At 35.7% G+C, this 26686-nt stretch overlaps 1 protein-coding gene and 1 long non-coding RNA gene across 2 annotated transcripts; both read left to right on the forward strand.

The window, feature by feature from the left end:
• Positions 1-2183: 2183 nt before the first annotated feature.
• Positions 2184-7894, forward strand: LOC128621682 (uncharacterized). The gene is made up of 2 exons (XR_008388303.1): positions 2184-2357; positions 7414-7894. It is a non-coding gene; the product is annotated as an uncharacterized LOC128621682 (long non-coding RNA).
• Positions 7895-8135: 241 nt separating this feature from the next.
• zbtb32 (zinc finger and BTB domain containing 32) lies at positions 8136-20040 on the forward strand. Its single transcript, XM_053647635.1, has 4 exons — positions 8136-8445; positions 11340-11440; positions 17933-18106; positions 19750-20040. Exons 1-4 carry the CDS (start codon positions 8180-8182, stop codon positions 19977-19979), a joined length of 771 nt encoding a protein of 256 aa, XP_053503610.1. The 5' UTR covers positions 8136-8179; the 3' UTR covers positions 19980-20040.
• The last annotated feature ends 6646 nt before the right edge of the window (positions 20041-26686 follow it).

The following is a 26686-nucleotide window of genomic DNA, read 5'->3' on the forward strand; positions in this document are numbered from 1 at the left end:
GTCTTTTAAGTGAGTTATGCTAATGCTTAAACTCATCGGCTAGTCCAGATATACATTCATCACTGTCATCTTTTTTATAAAGTTACTGTACTTAGTAAATACTTCACAATAGTTAGACATGCTAGAAGATAAGTAATAACTAAGGAACAATTGAGCAATAATGGGTTACAGCATCTTTGTTCTGATAAGACCATTCGCTTAATCAGGACTCTGCAATGCATACTCTGCAGTTACAATTGCTGATAAGACCAGAGCTGTAAAAAAAAATAGTCATGATTCTGAGGAAAAGCGGGGGCAAATTTTGTAGAAAGACCATCCTCAAAATGTACTTAGTTATTCTATGAAAGGTGTGTGTGTGTGTGTGTGTGTGTGTGTGTGTGTGCGCGCACGCATGTGTGTGTATACATGTATGAGTATAAATATGAGATGATGGGAGGTGAATGTAATGGGATGATGGCTAAAGTCACCTTTTCACAAACATAAAATTTTACTTCACTTAGTTTATTTTGTTAATTATTCAAGTTAAATTGACTAAGACCCATCTCTGACCCATCTCTGTTATATATATATTGCAGGCACATACACACTCACACATGCACATTCTTTTTCCTTCTGCTTTTAGTAAAACATTAAGCATTGATCTGGATCTAGATGTAGACGCTATGTCGTATATTATATCTTGTTATAATTGCACGTATAGAACTAGCTGATAAGATCTCACACACTTGAGGACTGGGCTGTTTTTAGATGAACAGGGGGATTTTAGATGCCTGTGTGAGGGAGTGTGTACTGTTTGAGGATCTCAGTTGGTTTCATTTGAGGCTCAGCAGGTACTCGCTTGACAGTTTTCCCTTTATTGGCTATTTTCCATCTCTTGACATTTTCAATTTGTGGATTGTTCATCTCAACCCGAGAGTGGGCAGCTAAAAAAAAAAAAAAGAAGTACAATGGTGTAATGTAGGTACAATTTAATGATTAGTATTTAAGCAAAGGTTGGAAAAGAATATAACTAGTGAAATCATGCTTCTGTTCAGCTAAAAGGATTGTGAATAAAATAAAACCCTTAGTTGTGATTAGAAATGTAATCTGATAACTGTCTAGCATATTATTGTGTGTTTTGTTTTCATTAAGCATTTTGATCCACCTCTACCGATTACTGTAGCGGTACATTTTGTTACTTTTACCTCACTTGTGTTACTTCTAACTCAACATAGCCATGTATAGCCAGGGTGAGACAGTACCACTTGCTCTCAGTGCCTTTCATACATTTTACACTCATGTATGATTTCTAGATTTTCATATTTTAAAAGCCATAAAAATGGGTTAGTGATGCTGCATATACACAATGGCCCAATCATTAGTGAGGCATAAGCAACAAAAAAAATAACCCATGGCAAATGATAAGTTGGAAATACCAAAAATGATTCATGACGAGTGATAAATAATTTAGAAGTTACAAAAATGACTCAATCCAAATGATAAATAAGTATGAAGTAAGAAAAATGACCAATGGGAAACAATAAATAAGTATGAAGCAACATAAATAACCCATGGGAAACAATAAATAAGTTAATAGAATAACAGAAACAAAATGTGACAAGTGATAAATAAGTTGGAAGTAACAAAAAAAAAATCAAATGATGCAATAAGTTGTAATAAATAAAAATGACCCATGGCAAACAGTAGACAAATCCTTAAATAATACGATAACACAGTAACCAGAGGAGTACAGTAGAGTTTAGTGAGTAACCAGAGACAGCTCACTAAAATGATAAATGATTATCCAGTCATCCATCTCATGACTCGTTTACTTTTAATTCATATACTGTACATTTCATCCCCATTCTTTTTATCAAACATTTGTTACTACTTTAAAACTAACCTTCTGCGTGATCACCTGAATGTTACTTTCACTCCTCATAACAGAAAGCACTTTTTGTGTCTAACCCACATGACGTATAAGCATTCAGAGTTCATCCTACTATAGCACAATGTATTACTCTTCACCATACAATTTTTAAATTGCTTTCATTTCTGTTTGTATTAATAACTACTATAACTACTGTATGTGTTTTGTCAGACACTATCTACTTCCTTCAGTTACATTAACAATGACTCAATACTCTAACTTTAGCTATGAGATGACTTGATCAGTTTATACAGATGTGCACCAAATGGACCAATCAGAGGCAGCTGGTGAGTGAGGGGAGGGGTAGGCCAGAGGTGGCCATGCTGTAACTCACCTACATTTAATCCTCCACCAGACTAATTTCTGGGTAAAGCCACAACACACGCGCATGTGTGTGCATCTGTACCGTCGCCCACTTCAGGACGTAGCCTGAACCTCGAATGCATCGGTAGGTCTTTCTTCTATCTATCTGCTACTTGTTAAGTGAAAAACATCAGCTTAAAAGCTTCCGCGCAAGTGTCACACTGATTGTAAATGTATGTGTGTGTGTGTGTGTGTGTGTGTGTGTGTGTGTGTGTGTGTGTGTGTGGAGAGCCTTAGTTTGCAGGCCTGGAGAGGATGTGTCATTGCTGAGAGGTTTTCCCCTTTTTACTTGTAGGCCTCTCTCTGTCTGTCTCTCTCTATTTATCTATCTCTTACTGTCTGGACCTAAACTTTTTTGCAGGTTTGATTTTCTGTAAAAAGTTGTCAACCTGCCAGTGACTTCTACTAAGAGCACACTGTGTAGACTTTGTTAGTCATTATAGGATGGCAAACATGCAGTATAGTCTACGTAGCGGTTATTATTACGAGCATCGTTATGTGTTTAGTGACAATTATATGTCAGTATTCAGCAGTGGACTATTTGCTCATTTGTATAATAGCCATGTTGTTATATACCGCAGGAAATTCACAACAGGTAAGTTGTCAACTAGTTTCTAATTAGCATTTTCAGTCATAGCTGTCATATGTAGCAAGTCAGTTTCTTAACAATTGTAGCGATTGTCATTTTTTTTCTATTGTTTCTGACATAACTAAACTTAGCATGCAGACTTGACTTAGCAAATGCTTGTGGAATTACTTGTTTTAGGAGACAGCAATGACACATTTGATGACATAAACATATCAAATTTTGCTCAAAAGGCTTCAATACATACCGTTGGAAGGTAGATCCGAGATCTGCATAATTATAATTCTTCATGCTGTTTATCATTGTTATTATTATTATTATTATTATTAGTAGTAGTAGTAGTAGTAGTAGTAGTTTTAAATAATTAGACTTTTTTCTTTTTGAAACTTTAAAGCAGCACAGGATTTCACAAGCTAATGTCATTTCCTCTGGACAGTTCACGTGATTAGTAAAGAGAATTCACATATTTTCAGCAGTTATGCATTTGTACATATTTTAAAAGAATGCTTGTTCAATAATGGCCTTATTAGCATTCACCACTTTCATAAAATCCAAGTCTGCATAATATATTTGTGCTAAATAAAGCATTACTTTTACCTCAACACGCTGTTTATAGCTTTTACAGTGGATTTTGAAAATGCATATCTATTTTAAATATGTATATGCCACTAGAGCAGATTAAATGTTTTTCTCTGTTCACTTCTGTTGGACTAATGAATTCAATAAGTAGTGTAATAAATAGTGTGTGTAAAAAATGCATTAAAGAGTATTTCCTTAGCATGCTTAAGTTACAGGTAAGTACAAAAAATGAATTCCGTTGGTTTCTAGAAAGAAAAAGAAAAAAACATAAAAATGTCATTATTTCTCAGTTGTTCTACATAACCCGAATCCTGTTTTTATTTAATAGTGTTGTTTTTTTTCCTCTGAAAACCCATTTCAAAATGACCTAAATATTTACCGCAACAGAGTTTAAGTCAGCAGTTACCTTTTCCTAACAATTCAAAAATTTGCATGACTATTTAAATTTTCCACGTAGTTCATTTATTTGAATGTGCCAAAGTTTCTAATGACCTAATAATTTTATTTATTGCATGCAAAGTATAAAAAGGATCAATCGATTTGCAGAAAGCAGCCAGGACTCAGTGGAATCAGAAAAGTCACTATAATTAAAAAATGGGGGAAAAAAGCACCACCAAAAAGATACCATCAAAAATGGTGAAAAAAAAACTTCATATGTCATTAGTAATGTAATTTGATAATCAACTACCATTTTATTGCGATTTTTGTTAGCTGTATCATTTAAACAAACATTTTTCTCAGTCTAATTAATAATGTAGTGTGAATATTTTGCTTTTTGCAGTTCGTTCATTATTTAGTGTGGTTAATTTTTGTTACTTGCACCTTAATTTGTTACTTCTGACTCTATCTAACAGATATGATTGGCCACTGTGAGACCGCGACACTTTCAAAATAATAATAAAGCAAAATAAAAAGGCTTTTACAGAAATGTCATAAGCTAAAAAATTTATAACCACAACACTACATTCATATTATCACCACATCTGAAGTCATCGCGACGCATTTTGTTGTAATGTTGTCTGACCATATTTATTATATAAACTGTAGTTACCTGGGCTAGCGCAGGTTTCTAATCTTACGATGTCTATTAAGATGCGCAAACATGTTACTACCTACATAAAATAATGCAGAGTTTGGTATCATTTGGTATGGGTTGAATTTGGTATGGAAAATAAGGTATCACATCACCACATCTACTTTCCACCGAATCCATTATCATGATTAAGAACAAACAGAGGGGGAGTGATTATATCTCTTGCATATGCTCTTTTACACATATTTAGCAAATTCTTAAAGATATTGAACACACAAGAGTCAGTAGGCGTAGTGTATTGTAGATAGCAGACTGGAAATGCCACTTTGAGCACTGAATTTTGATTTTGAAAATCAATTGGATATTTGTTGATGAGCGTTAATAATAAAGTATTGTTACTTTGTTGGAATTTCATTATTAAGCCAAGGGATCTACAGTATCTACATCGCCAAATGTCAAATGTTTTATTAACATTCTGTGCCATACACTCACCATACACTTTAATAGGAACACGTGTACACATGCTGTTATCCAATCAGCCTAACAAGTGGCAGCAGCAAAATGCAAGAAATCATGCAGATACAGGTCAAGCGCTTCAGTTAAAATTTACATCAAACACCAGAATTACAGGAAATGTTATCTCTGTGACTTTAACAATGGCATGGTTGTTGGTGCCAGATGGGTTGGTCGGAGTGTTTCAGAAACCGCTGATCTCCTGGGAATTTTACACACAACAGTCTTTAGAGTCTCTACAGTACGGTGTGAAAAACAAAAAACATCCTGTGAATAGAGGGTCTGCAGGATGAAACACTTTGTTGATGAGAAAGATCAGAAGAGAATGATAAGCACTCTTTACAATCATGGTGAGCACAAAAGCATCTCAGAACACACAACACATAAAAACTTGAGGTGGATGATCTGCAAAAGCAGAAGACCAGATCAAGTTCCACTCCTGTCAGCCAAGAACAAGAATCTGAAGCTATCATTGGCACAGACTCACCAAAACTAGACTGTTGAAGACTGGAAAAATATCAGGTGATTTTTTTTTTCATCTTTAACTGCCCAGTTTCTGTAAGCCTATGCCCACTGTAGCCTCATGTTCCTGTTCTTATCTGACAGGAGTGGCACCTGATGTGATCTTCTGCTGTTGTAGCCCAACCATCTCAGTGTTTGAAATTTTGTGCATGCTGAGATACTTTTCTGCTCACCATGGTTGTAAAGAGTGATTTTTTTGAGTTACTATATACTTCTTGGCATTTGCTTCTGACCTCTCTTCTCAACAAGGTGTTTCCACCCACAGAATTGTCGGTCACTTAAAGTTTTTTTATTATTATTATTTGTTTGTTCTTCACACCGTTCTGTGTAAACTCTAGAGACTGTTAAATGTGAAATTCCCAGGAGATCAGCAGTTTCTGAAATACTCAAACCAGCCCATCTGGAACCAACAACCATACCATGATTAAAGTCTCAGTGTTCACACCTTTTCTTTATTCTGATGTTTGATGTGAACATTAACTGAAGATCTTGACCTGTATCAGCCTGATTTTTTGCATTGTGCTGCTGCCCCATAATTGGCTGATTAGATAACTGCATCAATGTGCGGGTGTGCAGGCAATCCTACTAAAGTAGGTGGTGAGTTTACTTTAATATATAATTATCAAAAATAAATATTCATTGCTTATTTCCTGTTCCATCCCAGAACAGTGAACTTGACTTCAATTCTGAAGTTTCCATTAGTAGAACATACAGCAATTAGGGGTAGTTTTTATTTATTTATTTATTTGTTTTAATATAATTCTGACATATCGCCATGTAATAAAAAATTATGTACTAGTCGCCTCATCACACTGTTACTACAGTAGATGTATATCTTAACCAACCTACTGTATCACCATTATTTGTTGATCAAACAAAACTTGGTGCTTTGTTTTATGAGAAACTGTGTACAGGCATTAGTCACAGTTTCGCATTCTGAGGAGGTATGTGGCTTTGGTCCGAGTTTTAGAGTGAAATTTCAAAGATGATGCAAAGTGTGAGTGGTGTTCTCCGGCTGTGACATGGCTAGACATGTAGACAAACACCTCCTACAGTCTGTTTTAATCTGATGACACGTCAGAATGGGTGGGAGTTATGCTTATACAAAGGCAAGACTAACAAATTGTAACACAGTCATTTCTCCTCCTGGAGAACCTGTCTGTGTAGAACCGCAGAACTGTGTCTAGGTGTAGCTAAGCCTTTACCTATCCATAAACAGTCACCCTCCCCCAAATCCCTATTTTGTATTACCAGACAAAATATTCTACCAGACAAAATATGAGTTAGTGCTATGAAACATTCAGTAAAATATTAAGATCCCGTAAAGTTAGAGCCTTTCATTTTTTAATATAAATCATATGTAATTTGAGAGAAGGGTGTTAAGATTTAGCTAAGAAGCCTTAATTATGCAAAGAACCTCTGAAGAACCCCTGAAGAGCTTAGATGTATAATTTGAGAGAATGACATACTAGACACAGTATGAGTCATTGTTATAAAACATTGTAAGTTAAAGTTTTTCATCTCTAAAAATAAATGAATAAACGAATAGAACTCAACCTCAATGGCATCACCAGGAATGCTTCTGTCGCCAACAACTCTACAGACAGACAGACGGACGCATGGACAACCTGACAACGCAATGCCTGCACCACAACAAATAAATAAATAAATAAGCTTTGAATTGTACTGTATTTCTTGCTGTACCAACTTATACAAGCTCCTCACTAACTCGTTTTTAGCTTGATTGTATTCTTGCTCAAACCTGATCTACTTGCACTAGCATGAATATATCATTATGATGAACTACAAAGCACTTCTGTAAGTCGCTCATGACAAGAGTGTCAGCGCTGAAAACATAAACATAGATGTCTCCTAACTCCTCTTGCTTTTTTATTTCTTTTTCATTAGGTTGAATGGAGATTACCCAGTACACCATCCACTGTAATCACGTTCCCCAGAATTCCTCTTACATTCTCAAGAATTTCACTTCCCTTTCTGTGCTGAGATGATCCGAATCCACAACCCCCACCCTCTGCCGTTTTTGCATCAGACTGAAATGTTTCTGAGGGAAGGTACACTGTGTGACACTGTCCTCACTGTGGATGGTTACACTTTCAAAGCACATGCACTGGTACTATCCTGGGCCAGCAAGACCTTTGAACGCCAGCTAATCAACCAGAATCCAGCTAAAGGCTACTGCTGCACTGTTGATGGTGTTTCCCCACAAACTGTTAAGCAAATCCTTGACTATGTGTACAGTGCTTGCGTAGAAGTATCAATAGGGGACCTTCCAGATTTGCTCAGGGGAGCTCAGCATCTGGAGATGCAGTCACTTTTGGAGCAGTGTGAGTTGCAAATGGGGATCCAGGACAGGGTTAAAGGTAGAGAAGAAGAGAGTTCCACCCCCAAAATTAACGGAGGAGAATGTGATTCAAGAAAAAAAATCCCCTCTTCTAATGAAGTGTCTCTCAGTTCTTCTTTAGAATCTCCTTCTCTGACACATTTTGACCATGAAAGGTCACATCATGTCACGAGCCTGTCACCCCCACCACAGAAACCCCCCTTGTCCATAACCGTAGAATCTCCTACAGCCTCTAGGGAGCCCATTTCTTCCACCCCCTCACTGGCCCAGACCTCTTCACTCCACTGGCCCCCAGTAAACCCATCACGCCATATGGTCCTTACATATACTGACTTCATGGCATTCCAGCACATGGTGGCATGTTCATACCCCACACCCATGTACCCCTTCTTACAGCACTCTCTCCAGCTCCAGATGCCCTCATCTCTAGTGGGATACACAGGGCTGCTTCATCCTCATCAACATCTTCTTCGTCCTAGGCCTTTGGCTCTTGATAGACCACTTGTCCCAGAGGTCAAACAGAAGACTGACCTCATCAGTGCAGTGCTGCCAGGAGCGGCGTCACAGGAGAGAGAAAGGTACGATCACAGTGAGTAAGAAATGTGACTATGTAGCTCCCCTTTAAATATGTGACTGTGTAAAATGTAATCTTAAAGTAAAAAAACAAAAACAAAACACATATACAGGAATTTACCAGTAACAATTGGTAGCATTTTCTGTGACACATGACGCCTGTATTAACAAGTAATTATAAATGTGATTATACCTCTTTATAAGTTGGTATTGATTTATTGTAAGCATTTTTATAAATGCTAATATTTTCTTATGAATCCCTAATAATATAATTGATATGATATGTAATTCCTCGATATCTTCAAACCATGCATTAATAAAAGTTATCAGTTATAATTTCAAGTGCTATACTGCATATATATATGTAAATTAAATATGTAAAAAAAATATTTTTTTTTTACTTGTGGGTGAGTCCTAACCACAACTTATGTTACTGTATGAATATGTATTTACTGACACTGTCTTTCCAACAGACACATTTTCCTTAGCCTCCCCTCCACCTACACACAGTTAATCACAAATGCCATCATACATATAGACCGCCCATCTTTTATACATTATAGCAATAAATACTACTTGGATCATAAAAATTGATTTGATTACTTGACACTAAACATCTGCAGAATGTACACAGAACAGATGCTAATCAGCACTCCTACATGCTACTTGCTCAAACCTCACACAGACACTGTACATCAGTGTGTGAACCCTTGCACTGTACTGCCCACTCAGTTCCTTTGTGTGAAGTGTTATGGAGCAAAAAGTGCTATTACTATCGGGATGGAGAAACTGAGGGGAGATCCCTTCATTCCCCCTGATTACCCAAATGGCACATATGAAAGTCTCTTTTCATCTCCATCACAGCACTATGCACTGTTTCAGTCTCATTTTTAGCCACTATTTGTTTCTTACATGCATATGTTCATGAAGTGGTTCTCTGACAACACTTCTTTCATATCAATTCCTGATCAGACTGAATAAACAAGCAATAGCTGAAACAAATGAACCGCAATGCTTGTGACGGCATATTGTGAAATGAGATAGTAGGTCTTGCTTAAAATATCTACAAATAGCTTGGCAATGAAGCTATTAGTGTTGAGCAATATATTATCACAAGGTCTCACTGATGGCATAATAAGAATGATGTGAGCAATAAAAATTGTGATTTCTATTTTTTTTAAGTCTGAAAAGCCCTACTGCATTGATCCTATTTTTGGTCATACAAACAAAAATAATAATAATAATAATTGTGCTCAGACTTTCTACTTCTAATTTCTCATCCAAAGGCATTTTTGGGGGCGGGAATTATGATTTTTGCATGACGTTTGCATCCATTACACCCACGACTATATTTAACATGTGGCTTCTGAATCACTGTTGATAACATGTAATGGATGTGTTAGCAAAGTTGGCTGAAAAATATCTGGCAAAATGGCTGCAAAATCTAGGGGGCATTTCATTCTGTGTAATCACCTGACACGACTGATTGGCCGCATGAATCTACAATCTGGGCTAGAAAGAAATAAACCCGAGACTTGCTTTCTCATATCATTCTGTGTATTTCTTCTGAGCAATGGAGTTGCTGTTGCACTTGGTTCCACAAAAATCCAAAATAATCTGCCTTAAGACATTTGTTAACAGAAAAAAGTCATCCCATAACAAAATGTGGATTCCCATAACAAAATCTTTTTGTTAAAAACAGTCTATGTATTACTGCCACCCCTGCATAATGCTATTCCCGGTTAATTTCGTTATGTTATCTGATATCGTTTATCTTATCTGTCATTACTTTCTGAGAGCTGCATTTTTTGCTTGTTAGATAATTTGCCCACCTATTGAGGCTAAAATTAGTCAGGTAAAATATTTATTGCGGGTGGAATTTTTCCCCCGTCATTCTGTAGATTTTAATCTGTATCCACCTTCACCTAAGAAGAGGAAATCTTCTTACCACAAATTCCATGGCTGAAAATGAGTCACCAATGTTAAATGATAATTAAAGTAATTAATTTGAAAGTTAGTGAACTCTGACTAGGAAAAAAATACAATAAAAAAATATGAGATATTTGTGGCGGTCTGGGAAAAAATCATAATTTTTTTTTTTTTTTTTTGTGATTGAATTTGGCAACAGCCAAAAATTCATTGACCCTAATTCATAATTCTATTACTCAATCAACATTGAAAATGTTTTTATTTAGTCTTTTTAATGTTTTAGGCTATTTTCTTGCGAAGATCGTGTGTGGTAAGACAGGTAATAAACACTTTGGGGTGCTTAAAGGGTCTAAAACCTTGCAAGCTACGTGTGATTTCCTGACATAGTGAATCTCATGTTAATCAAGTTGTTGGATAGCTTCATGTCATAGCAATATTGATTTAGGCTCTGCTAATGAGATATGCAGATCTGATGCAAATGTTGCAAAATCATGCAATGCAATACTTTTTCAGTTATAAAATTGCAGATTAATATTCAAACTGACAGGTTTGGTCCTAAAGCTTAAGCACATCTTATTCATTTCTGTTTGGAAGGGACTTTGTTATTGTTCTCACACTGGTCACAATTAGCTGTGGTCAGTCCAATTGAAATATTATTATAAATAATAATACAACACATTTCTACATATTTAGTCGCCTCTATTCAGTGGCCTGTTTTGTCATTGTAGGGGAGTTTTATAGATTAATAAACAAAAAAATCCCTCTCTATTGTTAGTGGTATTCTTATATTCTTCTTCTTATTATTATTATAAGAATATAGTTATTATTATACATCTAAGACGTATAATTATTATTATATGTCTATCTGCTGGCCAAACGCATACCTAGATACTTTTTTGTGGGGGAAAAAATTCAAAGATGGAAGAGGTCTTGCTGCATTTAAACCTATATTTTTTCACTCTTTACACAGGAAGTCAAAAGTGCAGTCAGATAAGGAGAGCCACTGTAGACACTGCAGTAAGCCAATGGTAGAAAACTCCTGGAGACAGAGCAGCAGGTCAGCATCCACAGGTAAATGTTACATGTGTGTGCTTTGATTTCACACATGGATTCCCAAGCAAATAGATAACATCTTATAAACACATATTGTAGATGAATATTGTTTGCAAACTTAATGTACACTGAGGTGAGTAGAACTAAATACTGCACATTTATTTGGGTTTTATCCAAAGAGACTTAGAAATGATGTTTAATACAACAAAAGCACAAAGATGTTAAAGGAGTTGACAGTGAAGCCAGTGCTGCAAGAGTTTCATTACCTGATCAGAAACAAGTGTACGATAGTAGTATGAAGAATATTGAAAGTTGAAACTGAACATGATAGTTGCAGTATATGCTCATACTCTGGCATGCTGCAGACACTAGACGCAAAGCATTCAGTAGTTACGGAGTATGATTTTATATAGGTAGTATCATTTGGTGTACTATTTATAACAGTAGTCAATTCTCTATATTATTCTGCATTATACCACAACACCGGTGAATTCTATATTGTGTTAGGTCAGAAAGTTATGATGATGATTATTACTATTATTTTTCATAACAGCAGCCTGTACGGTAGTGCAGCTACAAATCACAAGTTTATTTAAATGCATGTGTTCTAATACGTTATCGTTTCTATTGTATCAACTGACAAAGAGTCTTACATTGCAGATAATTGCATAATCCAAGACTAAAAGTGAACAACAAAGAAAAACACTATTAAAGTTATTGAACATTAATATCATTATTGTTCTAACATTATTAATGTTATTTAACAAAGAAAAAAAAACATACATTAAGTTATATGGATATTTTTTCTTTAAGGAGTTTAATGTTTAACATTTATGGATAGAGTCTCCATTATCAGTGCTTTCTAGCACTAGGTCTTCAGACTAGCTGTTTTTTTTTTTTTTTTTTTGTTTTGTTTTGTTTGTTTTTTTTTGCTTTCTGACATCAAGAGAGAAAAAAAAGAAGCTGGTGAAGGAATGCCTGTTTATCGCTGCTATTACATAAGTGATAACTTGTTGCATGGATGTTCCACAATATTAAACATAACTATGATGGGATATGAAGTATGGCATGTTCATGAATACAAAAAAAAATGCAATTGTTGGCAAATATGGATATAAGAGGAATTAAATACTTGAGGATGTGCTATTATAGGAAAAGAATGAGAAAGAATCAGGTTGGAGCTACACTTCACGCATCACACCACCCTTTCGCTAATTATTTTCTAATAACAGTATGCCCCAAGTATTCCTTACTTACTTTGGTAAGTAATCTAAGATAACAGGCAGATTAATAGATGAACAGACAGACAGACAGACAGATAGATAGATAGATAGATAGATAGATAGATAGATAGATAGATAGATAGATAGATAGATAGATAGATAAAATGTTGTGGCTCTCTCTTGTGGTACATTGGTGAACTACTGCGGTTGTCTGACTGTAGACACCGTACAGTATTTTCCACATGCATTGCACACAACATGGAAACATCACAGACGTCACCTTTTACCCTCATTTCACCCTCAACTCTATGTGTGCATGATGGATAGATTGAAATGTATATAAACTTAAATTTTTGCAACAAGTGCAATTATACTTTCATACTTGGGGAACTTTAATCTTTTTGTTTTCATCGCTTCCTTTCTTTCTTTTTTTCTTTTTCTGTGCAGCATCCTGTGTGTGTGTGTGTGTGTGTGTGTGTGTGTGTGTGTGTGCGTGCGTGCACGCGCGCGCGCGTGTGTGTGTGTGTGTGTGTGTGTATACAAGAAAAAGAGAGGGAGAGTTTAAAAATAGGTGATAACTCGACAAAAAGTTTTATGTCATTCTTGCCATATAGTACAAATTTACGCCAGCATACATCCATATGTGCTTAGTTCTCAGAAACTGTCTTGGTATCTAAACAAAGACAAAAGTGTTAACCACATTTTTTCTTCATTTGAGAGAGGATGTGGTGTGTGTGTGTGTGTGTGTGTGTGTGTGTGTGTGTGTGTGTGTGCGTGGACACATGGAGCAGTACAGAAGTTTGCACACTGAAAGCTGACACAGGATGTACTTATCTAAAAATGGGCCCCTTAGCACAGCATGGCAGCTTTGGAATGTCACTTCCTAGTTTTGATCACATTTCACATTTAAACACTAAACTAAATGTTGTACAGTGTAACAAAAAGTGACCTACAAACGGTCATTATAATGCTATAATGCTAACCTGTGGAAAAAAATTAATCTATAATAATGTGAACTAAAAATTAGTTTGGACTCATGTACATACTCAAGTGTATCTTCACCATTTGAAGTCTGACTTTTAAACAATTCTTGTACAGTATGTAAGCTGTAACCTGCAACAAAATCCGAGGGATTCATACAAATTCATACTTTTTACAGTACCTACATATATACTGTATATTTTGTTCAGATATTCAAATGATTTATTTGTAGTTAATATGCAGATACTAAGAATGTAACCGAATATCAATACATCATTCAGGCTGACAGATAAAGTGCTGTAAACTGATACAAATACGAATAGAATTTTTTCCCCCCCCACAGGGCATCTGGTTGAAAACACAGTTGTGCACCAGACATGTGACAAAAAGCTTATGCGAGCTGGGGGTTTTTGCAGGCAAGCGGTCATTTATGAACCTCTTGGGTGTGAGGGAATGGTCAGATATGAAGCTTGCATGACGAAGAAAGTTGTGTTGGTATAGCATTAGCAGTTCGGTTTAAAATAAATACATGAATAAATAAAATCAATAAATAAAATAACCCTTCAGTTTTAGGCCACACCCACTTAAGGTTTAAATCCAAATACAGATATAGATATTTGGAGTACTAAACAGTTACAGATACAGATAGTGTTTCACCCCTAGTAGATATTATCACAATAAAAAAAAGTAATCAATCCATAACAGTGTAAACATCCTCAGTGGTTACATTATAGTTGGATGTATATTTTATTTGCAACTACACAAAAATTAGAGACATTTAATATAAAGCGGGATCAAAAAGTTACCATGAAAAAGATTGTGTTTTATACTGATATTTGGTTATGCATATTTGACATGCTGTTTTTAGTAAACTGTTCAAAACTGCAAACATGCAAGCATGCAAGAACTAATAGAGAGGTGAGGGTCAACTTGAAAAAAAAATCTGTGAAATAGATAAATAGAAAGTCTGATACACAGATAGCCAAATATACAGACAGACATATAGATAGATAGATAGATAGATAGATAGATAGATAGATAGATAGATAGACTGATATACAGATAGCCAAATATACAGACAGACAGACAGACATATAAATAGATTGATAGATAGATAGATAGATAGATAGATAGATAGATAGACCTAACATGTATCGTGTAAAGAAATAGGTTAGTTGAGAGTGGAAATTGGTGACAGTTGTGTCTGTTAGTGGATGACCACAATGACCTGCTTATCTTTTTCCACTTACAGTATATGCCGAAACAAGTCAAATGCATTTCGAATATATAGTATTTTAATGATCTGAAATTAGAGAGGAGAATAGTATAATGTATATACAGTGCTCAGTACACTGTTCTGCTATGAGCTGTGCACAGATACTTAAATAAGGTTAATTTCTTTCACACCGTTTTGTCACTTGATGAAGATGTTATTTAATTTCAAAGTCTATCATCAGCTGCAGTTGTAGCCTGAGATATACACACACACGCACACGCATACACCCACACGCACATGCATGCACACGCACACACACACAAACACACACACACACACACACCTTTTTGTCTCATATGCGGCCAGCTCACAGGAATGATGTTATTTCCACATCAAAGCACTGACATATCTTGTTGCGCTCGGAAACATTAATATGCTTGTGTTAGTAGGGGAAATGACCAGTACGTGAGTAAACACCTACCTCAGTTTGGGCGTGTTTGACTTTTGGAGATTGTGCTAGCCATGAGAGGCTGATAAAATAAAGTCGTAAATAGTTATAATGATACATTTTGATTATATAGCAAGAGACTTTCTGTAGTGTTTTAGGGTGCATTTTAATATTTGCTTAATAAGGAGTGTGTACGCAGATTACAATGTTTAATTTACTGTTGGGTGCATAGTTTATTATAGAGCCACTGATATATATATATATATATATATATATATATATATATATATATATATATATATATATATATATATATATAATTTTTTTCAAGGTGTGGTCACAAATGTGGTCACAAAGCTATGTTTCTTGAGATCTATTTTCTAAAAACTATTACATGTTAATATGAGTGAGAATTGAATAGGAAAATTATGGCCACAGGAACCTCAGCATGGAGATGAATGATTACACGTACACTTATTATTATTATTGCACATTACTTTGAATTTGGAATGACGTATAAAGAAATACTAAAGTCACTGGCATGGATATACCATTAGCCCATGTCACCTTAAACAAATTCTTAAAGTTTTAAAATATATATTTTTTTCAACTGTTGCCTCCAAATGATAAACTGGAGGCCAACCCTTTCATGCATGAATTATGTCAACCTGACTCATTTTCCTCCTAAATTGTTTTCATTATTCTTTGATGATGATAAAATTAAAAAAAAAAAAAACTACTGTGAAATGTACCATTATTATTTTTTACATGCATTAAAAAAGCTATTTATGTGTCCACTCAGGAGGACAACATGCATTTGTGTGTACAATAAATGGACTAATGATTAATGATTCAATTACTAATGATATGGACTAACGAACAGTCAGTTGTGTCAAAGACTACTGGACTATTGCAAAAACAGCAACAGTAACTGTAGTCCATTACCCTGAGAAAATATTGTATATATGTAATCAAACTATAATCAATACAATAATCAATGTACTCTTCTTGAGTCTTCTTGAGAGATTTTTTTTGTATGTCGGTTCTATTTTCTATGAAAATTGCCAACACACCCATGGTTCTAGACACTGCATGCAGAAGTGTTTAGTTTTTCGTACCTTTTTGCATTTTTGGCTTCAATGAGCTGGGTGCAGTGTTTCCCAGGGCTAAACCTGACCTCAGGAGGTGCCATGGTGCCATTCAGAGAAGATGAGATAGCACTATGACTTCCTCTTCTGCATGTCTCAGCAGAACCTGCTTTAACTAATACGCATGCTACAGGTGTTTGAAAATGCAGAAGATCTTTATTTTCCAATCCTGAATTTTGATATAGGTTCCAGGTATTTTCAGTGGTCACATCCTAAAAATGAAAAGCACTCAGATGTACCACCATTTGGTCTTGCGTCTATAGAGATACAGTACTTTGAGACACACTGGTCCATGAGATCCACTCCTCTCATATGTTTATTGTACAGCCTTACTGAGAATGTCCTTGGGATGTTCATAATTTTTTTTTACTTTCTGGCTCTATCTTTGGGCTAAATCCTGCAGACACTGTCCATCACAGGATGAAGCAATGTGAGCTGTCTAACCATCATGTGACAATGTTTTCACCATTGATTATAACAGAGGATGTACCTTTCCCTGTTCTTTGAGTTGATTTTTATACTTTAGGTTCAGCTCTGCTACCACGAGCCTGTTAATTTGGCATGTCCCTGTGCCATTGATACCCTGTCATTGCAATGTCTGAAGGAGTGGAATGGAACAAAAGAAACTGCTAAAGAACACCTTGTGATTTTTCTTATTTTTTCTTTCTTTCTGGATGTCATCACAAAGGTGTCAACTACATCTGCACACATTCCTAGTGCACTGACCTGACTATGCCCAGCTGCACCCTGGTACACCTCAGATCTATACATATATCCTGAGGTTCCTGCTCTCATTCACGCTGTCAAACCCCAGAGTTGGGGAGGCTTATTTGCAGAGGAAATATAAATAAAGAATAAGCATTTTCACCTAAATATACACTTATATTGTAACCTGGGTGTTAATTTGCAATATTACTAGGATACATGATGCCCAGTTTGGTGGACACATTGGCTAAGCGTAATTTCCTGCTTATTTTAAAAAAAAAAAAAAAGAAAGAAAAAAAAATGACACTTACATGGTTCTATATGTGACTTTTTGTGATCATGTTATATTTACATTGAAGGGACTTTTCCGGTCGAATGACTGAGCATAAATCCCTTGAGTACCTAGTGATTCAGAATTTGAATTTCCTTTGTTGCATTTACAATTACTTGCCAGTAGGTGGCGATCTATGGTGTTTTGAGTGAAGTTCACTAAAGAGGCTAGCATGCAACCTTGACGACGCAAAATCATGTCTTTTAAATCTCTGTCCACTGTAGTGACCACCAAAGGGTGAAGTATAACATTCCCACAATATATTAAGTTGTGGACCCAAGTTACACAGTGCATCACCACAACTTTCATATCTCATGGCCACAACATAAAAATGTATGGCCAGATACTTATTTTGTTGCCTCAGAATATTACCTTGTGGCCTTGTGAATATATTCATTCATGTTTACAACCATGATTGTATGTCTTCACTGATCACCCTCTCTCTCCCTTATTCCTAGGATTAGAGGAGCTTCTTCATGAGTGTAAGTTCTGTCAGAGGGATATGAGAGAGAAGCGTTCGCTGCGCTCACTAAGAAGGGGCCATGGAGGAGAGAAACCCTACCAGTGCAAACACTGCAACAAGAGATTCAGCCTGAAACACCAGCTAGATACACATCTCAGGGTTCATACAGGTACAGCACATGGGCACATATTACTTCATCATTCTAGTTATGTCTCTGGAATTTGTTTATACCACTACTCTCAAAGTCTCCCAAACTGTTCAGTTGAACTGTTTCATTTTCTCATGCTCATGTCCCAAGTGGTAGAATCCCATCAAAGGGAGATGGCATGATGTTTAAGTCCCGATGCAGCTACTCATAGGCAGGAGAAGAGGATTTCATTGGAATCGCTCTATCCTAAGACATTTATACCAACATTAGAAGTTCGCCAGGACTGGTATAGCTGGGGGTCTGAGATATAATAATAATAATAATAATTATTATTATTATTATTATTATTATTATATTCTTCGTTATATTCTTCATCATCATTATTATTATTATGATTATTATTATTATTATTAATGTATTTTTTATTTAATTACACCTGTGAACATCACAACTCACCATTATCATTGCAGTTTATAGCCTATTTGACTTGTAATTGATTGTAAGGGTTTAATCAAAATCTGAATAACTCTGAATAAAAACAAGTATCCTACACATGCTATCTTCTATAGGCGGAAATTTCAGGAACAAAAAAACGACTATGGCTCTACTAAATAGACAAAATATTATTGTACAGATTGAAATAACGTTCCTGAAATAAATCTGTGCTGAAGGGTTCTGTGAAATGTAATCCATGTCTACAAACATATTGAGAATCCCTGCACTAGATCTGTATAGGGAAGAGAGCAATTAGTGTGAGCAGATGCTCTGTGAATTAGTGACTTCAAGCTTATTGAAGCAAGCATTTGTTTGACCTCCACTAGTAGGCAGAAATTGTCACTGAAAAAAGTTTATAATTTAAGTTATCTCTAATAATAATAATAATAATAATAATAATAATAATGAAGAAGAAGAAGAAGAAGAAGATTATACATATACTCAACAAAAAAGAAATGTCATTTTTCAACATAATTTTGTAAAATCCAAATAAGCATTACAGAACTTTATTGGAAAGGGTTTAAACAATTTTTTTTCAAGCTTAAACAATTATTGCATATTCATAAACAATTATTGCACATGCACCTGTGGAGCAGTCCTTAAGACACTAACAGTTTACAGGCGGTAGGCAGATAAGGTCACAGTTTTAACTCAGGACACTAGAAAGAGAAAGAGTAGAAAGAGACCTTTCTGACTCTGAAAAACATCAGAAGAAAGATGCCTAGAGTGCCTGCTCACCTCAACATGCCATAGACCTGCTGCAGGGAGGAATGAGTACTGCAGATGTGGTCAGAGCAATAAACTGCAATGTCTGTAATTTAAGACACCCAAGACAGTGCTACAGGGAGACAGGAAGGACAGCAGATTTTCCTTGCAGTGGAAAACCATGTGTAACCATGTGTGCACTATGCCTTGCTGGAAGAGTGGGGTAACATCTCACAGCAAGAACTAATAAATCTGGTGTAGTCAATGAGGATGAGATGCACTGTAGTACTTAAAGTACTTATATATTTAAAATTATGTTTAATGCTGTGGAATGTCCATGGTGCAAGTTCATTCCTGTTAGCACTTACATTATAAAGCTATAAACAGTCATTTACACCAACTTCTGTCTATTGAAGTTAATAAGTTGCAGTCATTTCTCTCTCCTTCATTCACTCTTTGTCCAGGTGAGAAGCCATTTGAATGTCGGCTGTGTGGTCAGCGGTCACGTGACTACTCTGCTATGATCAAGCACCTTCGTACTCATGGGGGTGCCACACCATATCAGTGCACATTGTGTTTAGAGTTCTGCAGTAGCCTGGTCACCATGCAGAAACACCTGAAGAGTCATCCAAGTCAAGAATTTCCCCCTAACTGGAGCCTGAGCAGCACCTACCTCTACACCTGCCATACATAAGAGCTGGAACATTCTGACCAGCCAAACTCTCTCTGTGTCCAGGATCAAAGATAAAGAAATAAAAAAGCCATATTATATTATATTATATTATATTATATTATATTATATTATGTCATAGTATAGTATAGTATAGTATAGTATAGTATAGTATAGTATAGTGTGGGCATAAGAGCCATATGGCATAAGACTAATAAAGGAGTTATTTTCTAGAACATATTAAACTCCTATAGAAAAACATAAGAACATTTTTCACAATTGCAAATTGCAGGATTTTTGAGAAAACAGCATAATGTACATAGCATGCTATGTTAAATGAGATCAGTGTTCTCAGTTTATGGGTACATAAACCAAAAGGTGTTCTTAAACAAAAGTATTTACTGAAGTACAGTCTACTTACCACAATATCGTGATCAATTCAAATATAAGATTAAATATTAAGTTAGGACATTGTATATAGAGAAAGAAAGAAAGAAGGAATCTGCTGGAGTCATTAATTACAGTATCATGCAAAGTTTCTTAAGAAATGGGACAATGGGGATAAAAGTCCTTCATCAGCTGCAGCTGTGCAGACAAAGCACTTTTGAAAGCTATACGAACCAACTGAATTGAATATTTACAGTATATATTAAATGTATTTTGTGAATTTTGCTGCTTTAAAACGTCTTCATATGCAATTTATATGCAGTAGCTCAAAACCATCAGGTTAGTTTATTTGTCTTCATGAGACAAGCTATTTCTTTTATTATTTTATATTTCACAGCAGTGGCAGGAAGATTTTTCCCTATCCCACTGTTGCTTTTTCTTAGCACTCAGGTCATGCATGTGATATATTCATGGCTTTTACAATTAATGAATTAAAGCATTATAGTTACTACCAGAATATGTATTTGTGTTAAATTTGGTTCCCCATCATGTTAATCTTTCTTCTGATTGGAAAGCTGTTGCCCACTTGTAGTCATTGTTATTGACAATACAAGTCTGAGTTATATTTGTTCCAAGGATCTCGTGTGTGTAAAGTTGAATTCAAATATAAAACAAAGGAGGGAGAATCGACCCCATTCTAGCGCTAAGAAGCCTAACTGCTTTTCTGTCTGCTGCTTAAATCAGGTATATACATGTATTACACACATTAGCAACTACTTCAGTTGTCATTCATAAACATTTCTTCACGGTCATATTCTGAATATCTCATTTGTTCATGTCTATTAATAAAGCAATAAAAAAAAGTTATTATAAAATTTTACCAGCTTTTTTAACTGGCCATCACTACGGCCAGAGTAGTTGGAAGAAATAGCAGATTATTGGCCACATGCATTGTCTTCGTTGGGTACCAGAGTTATAATGTCATGCTGTGGCTGAAACCAGCATTTCTGCCATAGATGTTGATGCTGCAGTATCTTTATTAATGAACGTATCAAACTATCAGTTCTTGAAGATGTGACTGCACCCAGTCCAGCTCTGTGTTCAGTGAGGGCTCTCAAGCTATATTAGGAAGTGATGACTAGCTGGAGGGTCACTGATTATGTGCTTTGGGGAGCACAATAAAGAAGCTCCTCAGTCAGAGTTGTGCACTTTTGTGCTGTATGAAAAAAATGCAATTTAGATTTAGATTTATTATTATCCATATTAAAAATTTAAATAAACATTGCACAATTCTGGCAATTATGAGGTTGTTTGCATCTGGAGGCAGAAAATCAATAGAACTGGGAGCTGCTTGTACATCTTGACTATATGCAGCCACAGTTAAAGTGTGACGCCATTACGTGCCAGTGAATGTTGAAAAAAATTTTTTTTTCATATTTTTAGTTTTTATATTGCAATGTTTATCTCCTACCATTGCCTTTAACTCGCTGGGCAACACACCAGAGCAGTAGCTGGCATTGAATAAAGCTCCCTAGGCCTGACCTAAGACCTGAGGCCAGATGTCATACATCTGGTTATATTCATTCACAAATGTCTTTTTTTCACACCTCACTGTCCTCATAGTTTGTTTTTCTTGCTTGCCCAGCAAACTTGCAAGCTAATTGTTTTAAAAACAATTGATGTCATTCTGATTTTCTGAAAAGTTGAACTTACCCCAATTTTGGAAGCATTGTTTATTGTTATAAGTATGTTAGTTTGGTTAATTGACATGCCTGCTTTTTTTTTTCTTTTTCTTCAAATGTGTTGTATTGCTGAGAGCTTAAATCCATTTATAGAAGCAATTTTATGTCAATTTCATACGGTACTATGGAAAAAATTTTAGGTTAATGTAAAGAAAGTCTGTAAAGCAAAAATGTCTTCAAAAATAAGGGAATTAAACATTTTCTACATTAAAAAACATTACACTAAACAAAAAAAAAGCTATATTTAGTGTAATAATCCTTCATTTTTAAAATAAAATCACTGTTTCAGGTACATTTTGTGTAGTTTTATAAAGAAATTGGCTGGCAATCAACTTTGAGAACCTGCCACAGTTGTTCTGCTGCTGTTTTGTCTGTTTGCTTTTTCAGGCAATCCCTGACATCCAGAATCTTTTTTCTATTACATAGTAAGTTACTTTATTTACTGATATACAAAAATGTAAGTTTGGTTGGAAAACTAATGTTTGGAAATGTAAAATGTTTGGGGTTTTTTTTTACCCAATAATGCAGAAGTCATCAAATGAACCTCTAAGACAAAAAAAGAAATAGAATAAGGCTTTTGCATAGTGCTGTATTTCACAATGTTTTTCATATACACATGAGATTAATACTCTGAGGTCAAATATCTGTACCTATCATTGTTATGTTTATTAGAAACTGCCCTGACATAACTATGGGAATAACAGTTGCTACTGTTCTAGTGGCAACAAGTCTAAAAACACTAACAACACACATTATGGATTGTTAGAGCAATTAGACTGCTCTCTGGATAATATATCCAAAACACTGAGGACAAGTAAATGGACTTTAATGTGTATTATTTTCTGTTGATCACATATCTGTTGATTCTGGTTGTAGTTTGAAAAATATACAAGATAATACCATGACCTGGTTTTAAAAATATATGTTTTTGCTTGTCTCAACAGCCTTGCAATGTTGCTTGAATAACTAACTGTAGCACAAACAGGTACACGTTTGACACATTTATCTAAAGCAATATTCATAAAACAGAATCCAATCAAAGTACAAAGCTGTAAAAAGTTGGGATGACAAACATGTCATAAAAGACAGCAAACTGACCAAAAGAATGTGATATTTGCAACAAAAACTGCTTATACAATATTTAGAATATGGTGTGTTAAGGACAATGATCTGTATGTTAACAGAGCATTTTAAGCCTTTGGTTCAAGGGCCTCAGTGGCAATTATGGCCCTTTCAGAGGGACAATTAGAGCTACTTATAAGATCCTTCCTATTCACAGGTGGTTAATTCTAATACTCAAAGGTCTGTACAGATAACAATGACCATAGCATAATTAAATTACCTTCTAGAACTCTCTGGTGTTTTTTTGACCAAGTCACTGGCAACTAATTGAAGAACACTTAGTCCCACTAGGCCAGCACAACATTTTAGTCCAGTATGAGTAGTAAGTGATATACATGGCAACTACCACCACACAACAGCTTTTCAGTGAGTCACAAATGCCTCCCGAACCTATTGCTAGATTCCAATCGCTAACATACTTTCTCAAATCCATATTCCAATGGGTAAAACATTCATCCATCCATCCATCCATTTCCCATCCTACACAGGGTTGTGGGGGAGCCTGGAACCTATCCCAAGGAACTCAGGGCACAAGGTGGGGGTACACCCTGGACGGGGTGTCAACCCATCACAAGGTACAACTGCACACCCATTCACACACTACGGACAATTTGGAAATGCCAGTCAGAATACAACATAAGTCTTTGGACTGGGGGAGGAAACCAGAGTACTCGGAGAAAACCCCCAAAGCACAGGGAGAAGATGCAAACTCAGCACACACAGGCAGAATTCGAACCCCCAACCTCAGAGGTGTGAGGCAAGCATACTAACTACTGAGCCACCATGCCCTATTATTATTATTATTATTATTATTATTATTATTATTACTGCAGACATTATTTTGAGGTCAATAAAAATATCAGAAACCCAGGTCATTTAAAATGTCACGTCAAAGTGACTGAGTTGACGAAGTTTAGGGTTATTTTTTGTTTGCTTGTTTTTTTGTTTTTTTACATTCCATGGAAGCAATAGTCCAGATGGTCCCTGCATCTGTATGGGATTTTTTGTTTATTTGTTTCAACTGACATGCAGGTAAGCTGCTTGGCTACACTAAATTGCCCCTAGGTGTGAATGAGTGTATGAATGTACAGTATGTGCATGGTGCCCTGTAATGGGCTGGTGAATTATCCAGCGTGAAGTTTCTGGCCTTGCACCCAGTGGTACTGGGATAGGGTCCAGATTCACCACAACACTGATCAGATTAAAGCTGTCATTAAAGAATGAAAAGAATAATGAATTTAAGTTTCATGTTTATTGCTATGTGCAAAAAGAGTGCTTTAAGCATCTATATAAAATTAAATTCTTGTGACATAGTTTCACACTCCTACCCAGACACAGTGCAAAAATGATAAATGAACTCTCGCATAGTACAGTATATACATAGATATGCAATTCAAATTTTATAGCTGCAACTAGGCCAAGCAAAATACTTTATGCCCACTTTTATATTGCAGTGACCCCATAATATATGCTTGAGGCATGTTACAGGATAAATACACTTTTAACAACTAGGTATCAAAATCAATTAAAGAAAACAACCCACAATTGTCTAATGCCCCAAAAACTCCATGTTTTAATGCTATTTTTGTTCATTTTATATTTTGCATTTATTCCATACATTCAGAGTAAGAATTACAATAGAAAAAATAACTCTAAAACAAAAATACCTTATAGTTTGCCAACATCTTTAGGTATGTACTATATGTGTGTGTTCTAACTACAGTAAGAGTTTCACTTGCACACAAATAAAACTAATGAGGTTGTTTGAATAACCTTATGTCAAACAATAAAACAACAACATGTTCAAAGTCAATCTCAAGGTACCCCATCCCAATGGCATTATTAGCAACATTGTTTATTAGTAGATAATCCATGTACAAGAAACCGGGAGACTAAGAATAAGTCCCGTAAGGTCCCTTACAATGTACCTATGTTATTAGGACCTCATTAACGGAATTCCCTATTCATCTCATTAATGAAAAGCTTGTAGTAGGATGATGTAAGCATTTGCTAAAAAAAATACTCCAGAACACAGGAAAAGCAACACGATACAACAGAGGTTGTTAAGGACAGCTTTGGTATTCTGAAATTCATGGTTGTCATTTTAAATAGGTGTTTTTCTGATATCTGGGGGCATCAAATACATGTGTTTTTTAAGTCTTTCACATCCAAACCTTTATTTAATTTATTTAATTGTATGAATGAATGTGTGTGCATGTCATCCAAGGTGCATTTCTGCCTCAGGCCCAGTGTTCCCTGGGATAGGCTTTCAGATTCACAATGACCCTGCCAAGATAAACTGGTTACAGAAGATGAATGTATGGATGGATGAATTAATTAATTAATGAATAATTATCTGAATTAGGGCTGCACAATAGTGCAGTGGGTAATATTGCAACCTCACAGCTCCAGTGCTCCTGAGCTCAGGTTACTGTTTGTGCAGTTTAACATGTTCTCCCATTGTCAATGTGGGTTTCCTCTGGGTTAGTTGGTTTCCCTTTATTGACTAAAAATATCTACATTATTGGCTACTCTAAATGAACTTTAGGTGTGAATAAGTATGTGAATATGTGTCTATGGGGCCTTGCAGTAGAGTAGCATCCCATTCATTTATTCCCACCTTGTGTTTCAGGGCCCACTCCAACTTTTACTGAAGGTGATTATATGAATTATTGAGCACTTCTAACAAACATTAGTTAGATTTTAAGGAAAAAATGACATGGCACTGTAAGATTTTTTTTTTTCAATAAACACACTCCTCAGCTGAATACTTCATTTGTTTTTCTTACAGAGGCCTACTGCGAGCAGTTTTGCTTTAAAATTCTACTACTGGGCCTTCCACTGACAACTGAAAACTTGCATATATCCTAATCTTGAGAATCACCCAGTAGCCTTCCAACAAAGTCACCTAATTATATATGGTATAGTCACCTAGTGATATAAGATATACTTTTTGCAGTAAATGCAGCCACCATACAGTAATCTTTCCCTTTCTTCTTCTGCACAAATGTTGGACCATGCACACAATATGGAGCTACTGCTTAGCAGATTGTGACTGCAATTGGAGCTACAATTATCTTGTCTTACAAAGCTGGTCTTACAAATCTGTAGCAAGCATTTTTTTGTGTATTATGAGCAAATTTTGAAAAGCCACATTAGATTGGTTTTCATTTTACATAATTTGCGTGTATTTATCTATCACTCATGTTTTATTCACAAGGTTACCTCTATTAACTTGCACCATGTAGTTTTTACCCTCTGTTCAGTAAGTCTGCTGGGGTTCAAACTGGCTTTTCTTCCACATAGCAGACCATTCATTCTTTTCAATTGGATTAAATTTCCCAAAAGTCCATGCTACATAGAGCAGTTAGGTAAATAAGGCATTCTGTAACAACTGTGCTCATGCAGCCAGTGTCTGGATTACTTGGAAGCTGAAGATGGGCAAGAACTACAGAATATGATAACTAATTGTGGAGGCTG

The sequence above is a fragment of the Ictalurus furcatus genome, chromosome 17 (genome assembly GCF_023375685.1).
Source record: "Ictalurus furcatus strain D&B chromosome 17, Billie_1.0, whole genome shotgun sequence".
Taxonomy (NCBI): Eukaryota; Metazoa; Chordata; class Actinopteri; order Siluriformes; family Ictaluridae; genus Ictalurus; species Ictalurus furcatus.

What these genes read in the sequence shown, in the direction of transcription:
- zbtb32 (XM_053647635.1), top strand. Translation starts at nt 8,180, where the DNA reads ATGGTCCTTACATATACTGACTTCATGGCATTCCAGCACATGGTGGCA. An exon ending in CAGCAGGTCAGCATCCACAG is followed by an intron (nt 11,441 to 17,932) that starts GTAAATGTTACA and finishes CCTTATTCCTAG; the next exon opens with GATTAGAGGAGCTTCTTCAT. An exon ending in ACATCTCAGGGTTCATACAG is followed by an intron (nt 18,107 to 19,749) that starts GTACAGCACATG and finishes CTCTTTGTCCAG; the next exon opens with GTGAGAAGCCATTTGAATGT.